The sequence below is a fragment of the Pan troglodytes genome, chromosome 7, assembly GCF_028858775.2.
Source record: "Pan troglodytes isolate AG18354 chromosome 7, NHGRI_mPanTro3-v2.0_pri, whole genome shotgun sequence".
Lineage (NCBI taxonomy): Eukaryota > Metazoa > Chordata > Mammalia > Primates > Hominidae > Pan > Pan troglodytes.
Window position 1 is genome coordinate 143,226,927 of NC_072405.2, and position 14,497 is coordinate 143,241,423.

At 44.4% G+C, this 14,497-nt stretch overlaps 1 protein-coding gene across 4 annotated transcripts in view; it reads left to right on the plus strand.

Moving 5' to 3' along the window:
• The window catches only part of TG (thyroglobulin), a 269,572-nt gene that overhangs the window by 95,997 nt on the left and 159,078 nt on the right, over positions 1–14,497 (plus strand). For all 4 annotated transcript variants that reach the window (XM_016959884.4, XM_016959885.4, XM_016959886.4 and 1 more), the window contains 6 exons: positions 1,610–1,690; positions 5,156–5,293; positions 6,354–6,530; positions 8,018–8,129; positions 10,359–10,438; positions 11,159–11,302. In XM_016959884.4, the coding sequence (XP_016815373.4) occupies positions 1,610–1,690; positions 5,156–5,293; positions 6,354–6,530; positions 8,018–8,129; positions 10,359–10,438; positions 11,159–11,302 (732 nt within the window). The remainder of the gene's footprint in view (positions 1–1,609; positions 1,691–5,155; positions 5,294–6,353; positions 6,531–8,017; positions 8,130–10,358; positions 10,439–11,158; positions 11,303–14,497) is intronic.

The following is a 14,497-nucleotide window of genomic DNA, read 5'->3' on the forward strand; positions in this document are numbered from 1 at the left end:
CAGGAGGCATTTGTCCAAGTGGACTCAGCCCCATGTGCCTTTCACCCTGAGGCCCAGGGACTGGGGACAGGACCCCAGGCAGGTAGTGCCCTGATCTCCTGCTCAGAGATAATGCTACTCTGGGTGTGTGGGACAGAGTGTGGGAAAAATGGAGAGTCTGACAACATGTATGCTTGGCACTTCCCTTCTGTTTCTTTGTCCTCCTTCACGTTTTCTGAATGTTGACCAAGTGCCTACTCAGACCCAGGGAAAATGAAAGGCATTTAGGGGAGAGATGAGAGGCACAGCCCTGACTATTGAAGGGTTCCGGCCTCAGGAGGGAGCAGATAGAGCAGTGGCCCATCACAGGTCATGGCCATATGTGCTGGGTGAGAGGCATGAGAAAAAGCCTCTGACCCCATATTACTTCCTTCCTGTTCCCCTAATCTGTCCTCGCTGATCTTCAGTGTCCCAAGAGAGGATTGGCGACTTGCTTCTACATGCTGATAAACTGAAAGAGCAGGAAGGCACAGACTTGGAATGATGGGATGTGAATCCTGTTCCTATCAATCCCCACTCATGTGCCTGGGAGCCCATGGACCAGCCCCTCATGCCTAGATTCCCCATGGGTAACGTGCGATACAGACGCCACTGGCCTCAGAATTGCCTGAGCAATAATACCTCAATGCATAAAACAGTGCTGTGGATATCATACATGCTGAGTAATGGTGGTGGGGGTGGTGGTGATGAAGAGAAGAAGGAAGGCAGAAGAGGAGGAGGAGGAAGAGGAGAAAAGGAGGGGGAGGAGAAAATGAAAAGGAAGGTGTTTACCATCATTTTCATTTTAAAGAGATAAAATGAGATTATGTACTTCTTTTCTCATTTAATTATACCTATAATGTAGGCCTAAAGAGGGGGTGATATTTTATTCATTTTCCAGGCAAGGAAAATGAGACTTGGAGAGGATACGTGAAATGCCCATGGTATGCCTGGGAGGTCCTGGGGTTGAAACCAGACACTGGTAGGAGATCCCAAGTCCAGTACTTCCTAGTTATCAGAAATTTCTGATAAAGTGTTAGCTGATGAAAAATGAGGGACTTACATTTCTCCAGGACATTTGCCGCACTACAGAGAAGTGCCTTAAGGCCTGCCTGATACCTGCACTGCCACAGGCTCACTCGCTTTCATGGAAGACCTGTTCCTGACTTGAACATTTAGTTAAATTTTAAAAATTTCTAATTCATTTACTGGCCACTTGAGTGGTCTGGGATAAATTATTTTGCCTCTTTAAGTCTCAGTTTTCTCAAGAGTAAAATGGAAATCTTGTTCCCTACCTACACAGGGTGTTATAAACAGCAATATTTATGAGCATATTTTGTTAACTCGAAAGGGCTTTGCATATGTTAATAATTTCAATATCACAGATAATGAGTGTTCTATCATTGAGAGGTTGGATGATGTTCCATATAAAAAAGAGTGCAGATCCATGTCAGGGCATCTGTTGCAGATCTTATCTAAGTCACCTGGCTTTAGGGCCTGATTTTTCTCACATTGCTACTACCATTTTGTTGACCAGTGGAGTACTACCCCTTCTCCCCAACATTGCAACAACTCTTTTTTTTCCTCCTAGATTCTGACATGGGGTCTCGGCCTGAGTCTATGGGATGTAGAAAAGACACAGTGCCAAGGCCAGCATCTCCAACAGAAGCAGGTACTGACCCCCAAACCTTCTTACACACTTGGGTGTCTGAATGCAGAGACTAAATGGGTGCACCAAGAGTTTAAACAATGAACAGACGTATTGACATCACTCTATTCTGTATCCATGGACTCTCCTTTAATCTTTTAACCCAATTATCCAGCTCATAAATATGGGAAGCTCCTCAGATGGGCAATTGTCACAGAAAGTAAGGCAAAATCACTGCAAATTCATCAGTGTTACTGGAAATGAAGACAACCATAATAATAAAACCTGAAAAAAGAAACAAAGAGCAAGGTTCACCTGACTGTGGCCAATGGGCTTCACTTATGTCAACCCTGAAGAGTATAAACAAAGTGTAAATATTCTGAAATTGTTTAATGAATGACATGTCTGTGAGAATCTTTTGCATGTCATGGCATACAGTGAAAGCTGTGATTCCAAACATGAATAGGAACAGTACGTATGTACTGTCTGGACTTCTCTACCTCCAGAGTCTGTGATTATTATTACTGAGGTGGAGCTAAAACTCAGAGAGAGAGGGAGATCAGCTGCTCAATATGGGCTCAGCAAGGACCAGGAGACAAGACATCTGCATGTGGTCTGCAGTGTGTGTGTGTGTGTGTGTGTATTTGCATGCATGGACGCACTGTAGGAATAGGAGTAGGAGCAGAAGGAAAGAAGGAAGGAGAAGGGAATAAGAAGAGGGAGAGCCAGATCAGACTGCTGGCACAGGAAGGCAGCATGGTACAAGGAAAAAAACATCATGCTACAGAGCAGATACTAGAGCTCGAACCGTGTTTCTGCCACTGACTACATGCCTTAGTGCACGGCCATGGGTAATTTGCTTCCCTGCTAAGGTCCCTGGATTCATGTGTAAAAGAATCTTGTCTACCTCTTATCCCATTAGATAGCAACCACTTGGCACAGTGCCTGGTACTTAACACATGCCTAAAAAATGCCCAGCATCCTGCCCTCCCCTACTTGATCAGGCATTGTGTTTGTGATCCTCAACCTTGGCAATGCCTTTGAGGGGCAGCCACACAGTTTGTGATAACATAAATGTGTGTGAGTTAGTGGCACTTGAGAAGGTTCTGTCAAATCCATCATCACACACTACTTTAGGGCTACTTTAGGGCAGCATCTGCAAAACTCTCACATGATTCACACAAGATGCTCCCCCTGCCCCCTGCTTTCTTCCCTCTCCCCTAGACGGGGAGCTTGGCCCCCACTGGAGACCTTGCGGGGAGTCAGGATGAATAGACAAGGCTCAGCTCAGTTTTCCCTTTCTCAGTTGATTGCATTCCTGGGCTCAAGTAGATAAAGTGCCTGGAGAAAAAAATCACATTGAGTCCAGGCCGAGTGGCATCTCCACATGGGCTTGTTTACTCAGACGGTGCTTCTCAGGGTCCATGAGAATGGCCTGTCTGATTCAGAGGACAGTGAGGAATCTTCCCCTTTGTGTATCAGGTTACTCCCAATCAGTCTGAATGTTTGAGACAAACCCAGGAAGCCAATGAGAGTGATTGGTCTCATTGCTTTTAAGGAGGGCACATAGTTTTAAGAGAAATAGGAAATGGCTTAATCTAATATGGCATGTAAACCAGGTATAAAATGAAGTGGCTACAGTATTCATTCTTTCATCCAACCAGACATTTTTGAGCACATGTGGATGTGGCCTTGGACATTCACAGACTAGTGAGAATTCCATGTGCCAGCCACTGCATGACAGTGTGGCAAGGGGTGCAGTGTGGACAGTTGTCAGTTGCAGTGAGAATGCAGGAGAAGGAATGCTAGCAGCCTGCAGGGGCCAGGAAAGGTTTCTCGGAGGAGGCCAGAAGGATCTGCCAGATGCTCCCAGGTATACCTGAGAAAAGGTGTTCCAGGTAAGGGGAACACCTGTGCCAAGGCTCCGAGAGCAGGTGTGCCTTCAGTCCTGCTGCCTTGTTTCTCTTCTCTTTCTGCTTTCTTCAGGGGCAATCTGTGATCTCCCTGAGCTCCTACTTTGTGCCAGGCATTGTTCAATGGGGAGACCCACATGGGGACTGGCTATTATACAATCATGTGAGATGAAGGCTGGGGAGGCAATATGATCTCTGAGGTCTCTTTCCTCTTGTGCCAGGCATGGTTCAGTGAGGAAACAGGCTTGGGAACTGGCCATCATACAATCACATGAGATGCAGGCTGGGATGGTGACATGGTCTCTGGTGTCTCTGCCAGCACTAAACTTCTGACCTTTCCAAGTACTCATAAAGCCTTTAGCCTGTCCAGTGGTTCTTTCTAGTGAAGAAGCTCAGTCTCCTTGAGCCTGCTTTATGAAGTGTGGAAAATGGCTGCTGACAAGCACTACAAGGAAAGTGCAGTGCCCAAGTCCACAGCAAAGTGGAGGTGTATATGGGATGTAGTGCCCCTTATACAGAGCCCTGAATGAATGGACATTGCAAACATTCCCCAGCTCATCTCCCTGATCTGCATCTTGCCACCGTTGTACATCCCCCTGGAAGACAGAGCCCTCCAAGGTTACAGAGCTATCCCCACTGGGCCTGGGTGTTGGGGTCCTTGGCCCTATAGAACCTCTTTATAGAGTCACAGGACATCAGAGCCGGAGGGATCAAAGCTGATCCTCAAAGCACAAGCTGCACTAGCTGGGTGGTGGAGGAAGGTGTAATGGAGCTTGAGCCAACAGAGGGAAGAGCATGAGCAGTTGCATGGGGACTGCAAACAGTGTGGTGATGAGCTAGAGTTAGCAGGGCTGTTGTGTTGCTGAAGTGCAAATCAAGACAATCCGAGTTGAGGCTCAAAATGCAGGTCGAGCCCAGATTAAGAAAAGAACCTGGACTTATTTTCTGTAGGCAGTGGAGACTCCAGGAAGAGCTGGGATCATGGCATGTGAATACCTGAAGACAGAGTCAGGGAATGGTTGAGCTAAAACTTTCAAGTTTGGGTTAAGTGGAGCTGAAAGCTGACTTTGTAGATGAAGACTACCATTTGGGAGAGAGGCTGGACTTCCATGTGGCTTCAGAAGACAAAAAGAGGATCAGTGGTTCAAAGTTACAAAAAGAGGACTTGACTATACAACTTCCTAATGATGGAGTGGACTGCTGTGGTCAGCACAATGATGTCATGTGGAGCTATAGAGGCATTAGACAGAAGTCTCCAGGGGAAAACTTCTGCATTAGGTGAAAAGGTGGACCAGATAACTTCCAAGGCTTTATCCAAACCCAGATTCTAAGATTTTGCCATCCCATAATTTTTAGGACTTCCTGGGGCCTTCTGAACTATTCCTGTCTGACCCAACTCCCAGCTCTACTGACTTCAATCCTGCTCTGGTTTCACACAGCATAAAAATGTCTCTGTCTCTATCTCTGACACTCTCTCTCTCTGTCTCTATGTGTGTGTGTGTGTTGCTTTCTTGTGTTTTTCTCATATTCACTAGAGTTAAAGGTGCAGGAAGTTGACTCCCTGCTTCTTTTTCAGGTTTGACAACAGAACTTTTCTCCCCTGTGGACCTCAACCAGGTCATTGTCAATGGAAATCAATCACTATCCAGCCAGAAGCACTGGCTTTTCAAGCACCTGTTTTCAGCCCAGCAGGCAAACCTGTGGTGCCTTTCTCGTAAGTATCCTTAGACCTCATTCTTCTTCTTCCAGACACTGTAGTCAGGCATCACAGGCCAAGTCTGGCAACTCCTGAGACACAGATAAGGCCAAATTCTGTGTCATAACTCATGGATCACTGTGGATGACATAAAAGAAAGATAGCACATAACCCCTATCTCCAAGAAGGTTACAGTGTAGTTAATGTCTACTCTGCTTCCATAACCTATCTTCATCCACCTGTCTCTCCATCTATCCGTCCATTCACCCATCCATCCAACCATCCATCCATCCATCCATCCTCCCATCCATCCCATTCATCCATCCATCTACCCATTTATCCATCCCATCCATCGTTCCATCCCACCCATCCATCCATCCATCCATCCCATTCATCCGTCCATCTTTCCATCCCATCCATCCATCCATTCGATCCATCCATCCATCCATCCATCCATCCATCCATCCATCCAACCATCCATCCATCCATGTATCCATGTATCCATCCCATCCAACCATCCGTCCATCCATCCATCCATCCATCCATCCATCCATCCATCCATTTGGCAGTTATTAAGTATGCATTATGTTCAAAGCTTTGTGTTTGATTTTGGAGAAGAAAGAGAACACCCAAAATGAATCAAATCAACCATGATCCTTGCCCTTGGGGAGCTCATATATACCAGGGGCACAGGCTGACTTGGTCACAGGTGCAGGGAGACCATTCACAAAGTTCACAGTTTTTACAGTCCTCTGCAGATCCTGACTTCCTCTGAGATGGCCATGGGTAGATCCAATGCAATGTTACTCTTTTGCCTCTTGTATTGCTGAGTTTGAGGTTTGTCCCTTATGCCTTCAACTCTGCCTTTATTCAGGAGCACACGGCCCCCTCCCCAGCTAGCAGAACCCCAGCGTTTTTGCATGGGCCTTCCAGACTGGATGATCATGACAGTCTCAGGCCTCTGCCCTAACTAGGAGGGATCTCTACCAGGCATTTCCCCACCCAGAGAATCCTGTAGAGATTATTCTCCCCTGTAGACCCCACAAAAACTAAAATCACACTACTCTCTTGCCTGTAGGTTGTGTGCAGGAGCACTCTTTCTGTCAGCTCGCAGAGATAACAGAGAGTGCATCCTTGTACTTCACCTGCACCCTCTACCCAGAGGCACAGGTGTGTGATGACATCATGGAGTCCAATGCCCAGGGCTGCAGACTGATCCTGCCTCAGATGCCAAAGGCCCTGTTCCGGAAGAAAGGTGAGCACTTGGAGAGATCTGCATAAACTGTATTTCCAATGTTTTGCTGGCTCTGTGGTTTTAGGAAGATCCACATTAGTTTCTTATTTAAAAAACATTTTCTTTATACTTTTATTGGTTTCAAGAAGATGGGAACATGGATCCAAACTTTCAAGGTTAGAATCAATAAACTACTGCCTAATTGTCTCAGTTTAAACAAAAAATATGAAAAAGGGTTATTTGGGGGCAGTATTTCAATGCAGAAGTGGGCTTTAAAAAAATAAAACCCAAAATGTTTATTCACACTTAAAACTAATTTATTCTTCTTTTAAAAGTAAAGTTATTCATGTTCCTTGTAGAGATGTGAAGCCATTTGGAACTGCATCAAATTGACAATAGAAAATAATCCTCTCCTAAGACAGCCACCTTTAATACATGCATCAGAATCCCATTTGGCTGTATATTACAAAGAATGTCAGCAACAGTGACTTTAACAAGATAGAAGGTGATTTTCTCTCCCAGGCCATTAATGATGCCGTATTTTTGGAGATTTTTTTAACCCCATACAGTCTGTTTTCTCCAGATGTTGTCACCTTTCATTTACTGTTCTATCTTCTCTGTTGGACGTCTTTCTCAGATGTCCAGTGACCCTTATTTTTCCACTCGAATGTCAAAGGGGTCCACAAGCTGACTGGGCAGCCCCAAATGTGTGGTGGGAACTTGTTGACTCTAGGTTTCTTTGAGGGATAATCCTGTTGGGTTGCCCTTTGGGGAATTCCTCATGCCAGTATTTTTAGGTTCCTCCTTCAGAGGAGTTTCTCAACACCTGGCCTTGGGGCATGAACCTGGCTCCTGGTGGTTTGGGCACCAAATAAATTTGGAAAATGTTGGGGGGGACACCTCAATATTCATTATGCAGGCTGACTTGAAAGAATCTCCTACTTTCTGTGAAGTGCTCATGCCATGGTTTGTACCCGATGCACCCAAGAGATCCTCTCTTCTGTCATCTTGAGAGAATGAACCTTCTATCTTCTTCCATGGTGGGGAGAGGGCTGTTGTCAGCTGCGGAGAGGAGAGGAGAGCATCTAGAGGCCAAATAGCTTCTTAAAGAGATTGCAGCCAGTACTTCTGTTTGGGCCACCTTCACCCCCAGGGCTGCCATACTTAAACCTTGTGGGATTCCAGAGGGCAGATGGCATTGCTTCTTGGTTCTTCCCACAGAAAAGTTGAGTAGTTTTCTTGGTCTGTTAGGTCTATTTTTATTCCTCCATATGCTTTCTAGCTTCCAACATTTTGTTGCTGTGTCTCCACTTTTTTAAAAAAAATCTTTGTCCCTGTGGACTTACCATCATTTTAGTGAGATTTGAGCTAGGAAATGAGGGTTAATATGAATTTAATATGTCATCTTTAATTGGAAACTTTCAGTCTGTATTTTACTCATTTGTCCTCATATTTTCATGACTACAGCAAATCTCTAAGTAATGTATTTTCTTTCTTCCTCTATGTAGTTATACTGGAAGATAAAGTGAAGAACTTTTACACTCGCCTGCCATTCCAAAAACTGATGGGGATATCCATTAGAAATAAAGTGCCCATGTCTGAAAAATCTATTTCTAATGGGTAAGCTACTTGTGTCTCACCCCTAATGTTTATTATGAATAATAATTCCTCAAAGAAGATGACACAATCACAGCTAAAAACAGAAGCATACCCAGCACTTTGGGAGGCCGAGCAGGGCGGATCACGAGGTCAAGAGATCAAGACCATCCTGACCAACATGGTGAAGCCCCGTCTCTACTAAAAATACAAAAATTAGCTGGGCATGGTGGCGGCACATGCTAGTAGTCCCAGTTACTCAGGAGGCTGAGGCAGAAGAATCACTTGAACTCAGGAGGTGGAGGTTGCAGTGAGCTGAGATCGCGCCACTGCACTCCAGCCTAGCAACAGAGCAAGACTCTGTCAAAAAAAAAAAAAAAAAAAAAGCACAAATAAAAACTATAAAATCCAAAGCTAAGGGGGTAAAAGGTAATAAGGAGGTAACCATATCTGAAAACCTCAGCTAAGGTAAGTTACTGATAGTAAACAGAACATTTAGCCTTGAACTACTCGCTGGATGATGAAAGAGCCACTGAGCATTATTTAATATAAATTATCAAGTATGGTACTAAATTTGATTGTCAAAACCTCACATTGCAGTGCTCAGAATCTGGAGAGCAAGTGGCAATTTTAACAGACTCATATACATATAAATAATTTTTATTTTTTATTTATTTTTAAAATTTATTTTATGATTGATTTATTTGCTTTGTCATTATTTAGTTGTTTTAATTGAAGATGATGTCTCTCCTAGTATTGTCTGTGGATCTTACCCATTAGAATCACCCGGAGAGCTGAATGTGAATTCTAATGGGTGAGATCCACAGATCTGCATTCTTGGGTCCTATTTATAAGCTGCATCCTTGGGTCCTATTTCAAACCTGCTAAATCAGCATTTCCTGGGATGGAGTTCAAGAATCTGACCTTTAAGGAAGCTTCCCCTGGTGATTCTTTTATACTTAAAAATTCAAGGGTCATCCATTCATGAACCATTGATCTATGAAGTACTCTTGAGTTATGACTGAATCATGTTGCTGGTGCTTAAGATCTACTTTTGAAAATGGGGGTAAAAAGATGAGGCAGGCTAGTCTGTCTTGAGATTCAGCTGGATACCACTGTGCTGATGGGAGCGTTGGATGAAAAGGAGGGTTGGAACCAGGGATCAGCCTGACCGCGGAGCTGGGATGGGAACTAGGGGAGTAGATTGTGCGTCTGGACTCAGGGAAATGTAGTTGGCTGGGAAAATCCATGGTCTAGACTGGATCTTAGAAATGAGCTTCCAAGATAGGAAAAGGAAGCGGTAAGTGGACAGGTTAGCAGAGAACTAGGGAATGGAAAAGCAGAGAGGTGACTTGCAGGCATCAGGGCACAGATGCTGCCAACATTGGAGATGCTGCCCAGCAGGTAAAAGCATCACCGCTGGGATGTGGCTTGGGTTCAGGGAAGGAGAATGGCAATACGAGGCAGGATCCCCTCACCAAGAAGGGGCTAAGTGTTTGAGAAAGCTCTCAGGAGTCACGAATGAGTGGTCAGACTGGAGCAGAGTGGTCGGGGCAGGGGAAACTTGGAATTGACCCCAGAAGCATTGGTTTGGAGCCATTAAGTCCCTCCTGCCATGAATAGCCCTAGAAGCTGAGGGTGGGGCTTAGTTATTGAGTGGATAAGAAGGTCAGTCTTGAGAGAGCCTGGCTGGATGGGCTGACCCAGTAAACCGAAATGCATTGGTAGAGTGTGATTATCCACGTTGTACAGTGAGTAAGAGGGGAAGTGAAGGGGAGCACAGGCTCGGCTCTGGCTGCTTAAACAGGCCCCTGGCTGGGTCACCCTGACTGTAAGCCTATGGACTCTCCTCTTCCTAGAAATGCCTTCCCTGTTATTTCTTTATTTTCCCAGAGTCCAAAGCTGAGACCTTCTGTTTACCTGAAAGGATTGAAAGAGTACATTCTGGATCCTGGGTTAGCTTGATTGGAGCCTGGCACATAATAGGCACAGAATATATGCATGATGAATGAATGGGTGAATAAATGATTAATGGCAGGACAGTATTCCTGAGAGGAGTAGAATTTTGTTTTCAGAAAGAACCTCAAAGCTAAGAATCCACTCATGCATATTGACCAAAGCACCCCCAGTTTAAGTAGGGGGTAAAAAAATAAGCTAGTTCCCCAAAGCAAGAATGACTACCATCAGCCCACCCAGTAGGTCCTGGGTCACCAGTGAAAACCTTCAGGCCTGCTCTTTCTCTTCCTATGCCAGGTTCTTTGAATGTGAACGACGGTGCGATGCGGACCCATGCTGCACTGGCTTTGGATTTCTAAATGTTTCCCAGTTAAAAGGTAATAATAGTAACAACTTCCTCTCCCCTGCGCACAGTGCTCTGCAGTTTAGAAAACACATTCACATCTATGCTTTTACAAATCCTCAGCATCTCCTATCCTCGTTCACAGATAAGGAAATGGGGGCTTGGAGAGGGCAACTGGCTAATAAATGTGGTAGCTGAGACATGGCTCCTAGTCCAGTGATCATCACTTTACATGTGCAGTTCTACCTGGCCAAACTTCCTTCCTTCTACTCTTGACTTAGATATCTTTTGTTCATCTTTCAACACTTAGGCCAAGCAGCTTGGCAAACTTTGGATCCATTTGTATGATGTGTACTTAATGCTTGGTTGATTCCCTTACTAGTGTGTGATTCTGGAAAAGTCACTTAATCTCCCTGAGCCTCTGTTTCCTCCTCATCTGTATATAGGGCTACCAAAGCTACCTTCCTCGTAAGGCTATGTGAGGACCAAGTGAAGTGATACCAACAGAGACCTAGCACAGCCCTGAGCACATGTTAGGTGCTTGATAAGTAGCTCTATCCCTTTGCTCTTAGATCAGAGGCTCCTTGAGTTCAGGTACCAGGTTTTTCAGCAGTGGCTGAGATAGTATCTGAAATATAGTGGTGTATCCCAAATGTCTGCTGAACAATGTACTTGCAGAATTTTTCTCATTCATTAGACTCTTCCATTGTACTCAGTTTCCTGATTGTGTTTTTTTTTTTTTTTTCCACCCCAGGAGGAAAAGTGACATGTCTCACTCTGAACAGCTTGGGAATTCAGATGTGCAGTGAGGAGAATGGAGGAGCCTGGCGCATTTTGGACTGTGGCTCTCCTGACATTGAAGTCCACACCTATCCCTTCGGATGGTACCAGAAGCCCAGTAAGTACCCTTCTCATGACAGCTATATGGACATCTTTAGTTAACTATTTCCCAGCCATGCATTAGGACAATGTTCTTGGATTGGTGAGTAGATTAATGAAGATTCACTGGGTTCAAGCAACAGAAATGGATTCTGTTTAACTTAAGCAGACAAGAAACTTATTGAAAGTTTGCTCATTGACTCAAAGGAAGGATGAGCAACTAGGTCTCAGTAAAGATGGAAATGGACCATTTCCATGGATGTATGTAACAAGAACAAATAGGCAACTTCTTCAGTGTGCCATGATCATCATTAATCTGCTCCATAGGGTTTAGTGGTTATATTCAACCTTTAAATTCAAGGAGGAGAGTTTGGTCCCACCTGGGCTTAGTCAGCACGCTGCCAGAGGGAGAGTGGGACAGCTTGACAGTCCTAACAAGATGGTATGCACTAGGATAGGGGGTGTTCCTCAAACAGTAGTGAAGGCACTGTTGCTGGACAGGCAAAATCAATAGATATAGACTCTGGCACATTTCCTTGGTTTTCTTACCTTGACAATCAAGACAATGTAGCACATAGTAATCCCATGGAGGAAAACGGGGACAACCAATGTGTATTTGACAATGCATATAGAGTTAGGACTTCAGGGCCAAGGCAGCATTGACCCAACATGGGTCCTTAAAGTATGATTCTGATTATATCTATGTGGCACGTTTTAGGAGCTCAATTTGAAATTGATGAAGGAATGAATGGCATTTACAGTGTGGCATAAGAGCTCCTGGACTCAGATAAGGAGACATTAGGTTTGTTCCAACTGTGCCATCTACTTACTATGGGTTTGTCTTTCGGAAAGTCACACCACTTCCTCAGTTTTTCCATTGGTGAAAACAGCGAATGAGACTCACTATGATTCTGTCACTGCTTACATCACATGTGTTTATGGTATGGATAGATTTGGGGAATAGTGGGCAGCCACATGGAAACTAGACATCTTCATCCTGTGTCCCAGAAGCAAATTCACAAAGATGTCCCAGATCCAAAAAGATGGAACACCCTGTGTTCAACTAGGAGGAGTCAAATTAGAGAGAGGCTGAGCAGAGGTTTAGTATTTCCAACTTCTCCCACTAGTGGCTTCCTTATTAGTTTCAGAGTAAATATACGGGGAATTCTGGCTCTTACTTAGCACTTGCCCTAGAAAATAGAGCCATGGACTGTCTGATCTGGAAATGTGGAAGGGGTCTTCGAGATCCCTACATTTGACCATTCCTTTTTTTTTTTTTTTTTTTTTTTTTTGAGGTGGAGTTTTGCTCTTGTCACCCGGGCTGGAGTGCAATGGCGTGATCTCAGCTCACTGCAACCTCCGCCTCCTGGGTTCAAGCAATTCTCCTGCCTCAGCCTCCCAAGTAGCTGGGATTACAGGCCCCCACCACCATGCCCAGCTAATTTTTGTATTTTCAGTAGAGATGGGATTTCACCATGTTAGCCAGGGTGGCCTTGAACTCCTGACCTCAGGTGATCCACCCGCCTCGGCCTCCCAAAGTGCTGGGATTACAGGCGTGAGCCACCGCACCCAGCCACATTGTTTATTTCACCCAATATAACCCTTTGTCCAAAGTAGGCAAAGAGAGAAGAAATTACATTCTTCATGTCCCTGCCGTTTCAGACCATGATGGATTTACGTGGGTTATACCATTTAATACTCATAATACTCCTGCAGAGTAGGTATTGTTTCTTCCATTTTAAGGTGAGAAGACTGCAGCATAGAAAGTTGAATTGCTTGACCCAAACCACACAGCTGGTAGGAAACAGAGGCAGGCTTCAGGCCCAGACCTGATGACCCCAAACTTATTCTCCTTCCCTTTACGATGTTGCCTCCTGGCAGGTCTTTCACATCCCAAAAATGACTAGACAGGAAAATGTCTAGATACCTTTCCTGACTGACTTTCCCCCAACTCAATTGATTAACAAGAAATTGACTAACACATTAAAAAGAATAAATACTGATAAACTAACAAATCAAACCAGTTGGTGGTTTGGTGCCTTGTTCCATAGCCATATCCAACATGAAAGATCCAGATGCAGCTCCCAGGCAGGATCTGGCGCTCGGCCCTTGCTCATGAGCCTACCCATTCCCTGTGTGTGCCTCAACTTCATGGAAGATGTTTCTGGAGTTAATTATTACCAGTTTGAATGGAATCTTCCTGCTGGTGTCCACCTTCAGCATCCTGTGATTTGATCTGAATTGACTCTATTGGCTTTTTATTTTATTTTAACATCTGAAATTATTTTAAGAAAAACATCAGGATTGTATAATGAAATATCCTCAGTGAGTTTCTATTAAAGGAATAATGTTCCATATATAACAGTTTCCTTGCTTTAACTCATAGAGGAAGGGAGAAAATACCTGCCCAGGTCTTTGACCCCAAAGGAGACCCAGTGCCAGCACTAGGTATTTGGGAGACTTCAGAACTGAGCTCTCACCTCTCACTTCCCCCTTGCCCCATCTGTCCTCTCACCTCCTTACCTCACCAAAGTCTTAAAAATGTCATTTTCCATCTTCATATTACTCATGGAAGAATCGGGTAAAAAGAAGCTTAAGAAGTAATTCATTTGTTCAGAAGTAATGAGAATCAGACCAGAGTGTTACAACATCTTGACAGGAGTTGGCAGGGGAAGGAATCAAGGTACTCATTGTCCCAACTCATTCCATCTGTTCTTTTTCTTTTCATCTGACTGCATAGATCATTAACTTTTTCCAGCATATATTCTGTGGGGTCAGTCTGGGGACTCGACTCAGGAGTTTTGACCAGAAACTTAGAGCAGGGAATTAAACATTCACAGAGGGGTTCTTATTCAACCAACATTGACTGAGCGTTAATCATACCTGGGGGTCCTCTGGCATTACCAATATAACCTCTATGTATTGGGCTCATACTGTGTGCCTGGCTGGATTCCAAACACTTTGCATGCACTATCTCACTTAATTTTCACACCCATGTATCATGAGGAATTAGAGGCTCAGAGAGGTTGTCACTTACTCAAGGTCACCAGAAAGTAAATCAGAGTTAGAATCTGGACACAAGTCTTTCTGACCCTAAACCACTATGTTGTGTGATTGAAGGTGAAAAAGCCATGATTTCTGTTTTGCAGTCACTCACAGTCTAAGAAGGAGTTAAAGATTATAAATAAATACAACATTCTTGTGCTGGGTCTCT